General features: G+C 52.7%; 1 protein-coding gene across 1 annotated transcript in view; it reads left to right on the forward strand.

Moving 5' to 3' along the window:
• The window catches only part of ENOPH1 (enolase-phosphatase 1), a 10,109-nt gene that overhangs the window by 5,665 nt on the left and 2,602 nt on the right, over positions 1–1,842 (forward strand). Inside the window, exons 4-5 of the mRNA XM_009326014.1 lie at positions 881–1,013; positions 1,300–1,423. Of these exons, the coding sequence (XP_009324289.1) occupies positions 881–1,013; positions 1,300–1,423 (257 nt within the window). The remainder of the gene's footprint in view (positions 1–880; positions 1,014–1,299; positions 1,424–1,842) is intronic.

The following is a 1,842-nucleotide window of genomic DNA, read 5'->3' on the forward strand; positions in this document are numbered from 1 at the left end:
CTTTCCCTCTCTCACAGCTTTGCTCCCCGCTGCTAGGCTTGTCTGCGGGTGGCTACCACCCGGGAGTTAGATGGAGCTCACATTTTGAGACTCATCAGCCCATTGCTAGACCAATATCTTGCCTTCCCAGCACTCTGCAAGGCCAGAAGAATAAGGGGAAGGATGCTGCTGCCTAGTGAACAGGAGCTGGTTCACCCTCTGTGGTGCAGTTAAGCCAGGGACACATCTGGCCCATGGGGTAATACTGTACAACCTGACCGAGTCGCTGAATAGAATAGCTCTGACCTCAGTCCCTTAGCAGACACTCCTTTCCCAAGTTGTTGTCTGGCTTCAAACATTTGTACACTGCCACTCATTTAGCTCCTGCAGCTGCAACCTCCTCTCAGCTCCTCCCTATGCCTGGTCAGAGTCTGAACCTGTGGTATGGGTTTGCCCCATATGGATGCAGCTTACAGCCATAGCTCTTACCAATAGGGAAACCTTTGTAGCTTGCAAGGCAGGTGGGCCTCAGGATGCAAGAGCCTGTCTTCCCTGTCCTCCCCCCTTATTTCTCCCTCACACAGAAAAGCAGCGGGATGCTATTTTCTCCAACCTTTCCTCCCCTCTCCAAATTGAAGGGGCTGGAGAAACTCCTGCCAAATGTCTGAAACAGCTCATCAGAGCTGCTGTCTGCGTAGCAGACAATGAGCTGCTCAGTTGGCTGGAGCTAAGAATATATCACCTGCTGCTGAAATAGACTCCCTGGTTGCAGAAGCCCTGAGCAGAATGAGAATGAAGTCCCCTTGCAAACTAATGGGACAGTTGTCAACAGTGCCTGGCTAAAGGTGTCCCTCCAGGTGCCTCTGGTTTTGCCCTTACCTGCTGCCCTGTTTTGCTCTAGAATCTTCGAGGATGTGGTTCCAGCCATCCGGAAGTGGCGGGAAGCGGGGATGAAGGTCTATATCTACTCCTCGGGCAGCATTGAAGCTCAGAAGCTTCTGTTCGGATATTCTACAGAAGGTGATATCCTAGAGGTAGATAACCTTGTCACCTTCCTTACAGCTTCTCCCTCTGCAGAGCACTTCCTTCCCACAACTGCCCTTGCCATAACGCTTCGTGAATAGAGTCTGGGACAGGAAGGTGGGGCAGTGGGTTTGACCCGCAGGAGTTAAGCTCAGCCAGTTGAGTATGCTAGCATGGCTGCATCGGCCCCCATTACTGTGGTAGAAAGGAAGGGGGACGTCTTGCTCAGGAGCAAGGCTTAGCCTTGCTCTTCAGGTGTCACTCAGCAACTGCCTTTGGTTTTTCTTTCTCTTTCAGCTCTTTGATGGCCACTTTGATACCAAAATAGGCCCCAAGGTAGAAAGTGAGAGCTACAGAAGGATTGCCGCCAGTATTGGGTGCGCCACCAACAACATCCTCTTCCTGACGGATGTCCCTCGAGGTAGGTGGCCTGCCAGTCCTGCTGGCTCACACCTTTGCGAGGGAGGCAGGTGCTCCTTAAACACGTGCTGCTGACTTGTCACAAGCACCCCAGAAATGCTGCAGACCACCTTGCTTCAGTGGCATCCCCCTAGCTGCTGCCATGCTCCTTCCAGGCTCTCACACAGCAGTGGGATATCTGTGAGCAGTGCTGCCATGAGGGAAAACAGGTCAAGTAGAAAACCTGCCCTTGCATCAGCAAGCAAGGAGAGACTGTTAAAGTGGAGTGGAGCATTCGTTGAAGCAGTTGGCGTGCCCCATTTACAAACAGGGTCAGTGGTTTTCGTGACCTGTGCTCGGGGGAACAGACAACGTCTGCTGTGCTGCTACATGGCACGCGCGGTGGCTGGTTCTTTGTGCCGCTTACCATTAGGTTGTGTT

The sequence above is a fragment of the Pygoscelis adeliae genome, unplaced genomic scaffold (genome assembly GCF_000699105.1).
Source record: "Pygoscelis adeliae isolate BGI_AS28 unplaced genomic scaffold, ASM69910v1 Scaffold610, whole genome shotgun sequence".
Lineage (NCBI taxonomy): Eukaryota > Metazoa > Chordata > Aves > Sphenisciformes > Spheniscidae > Pygoscelis > Pygoscelis adeliae.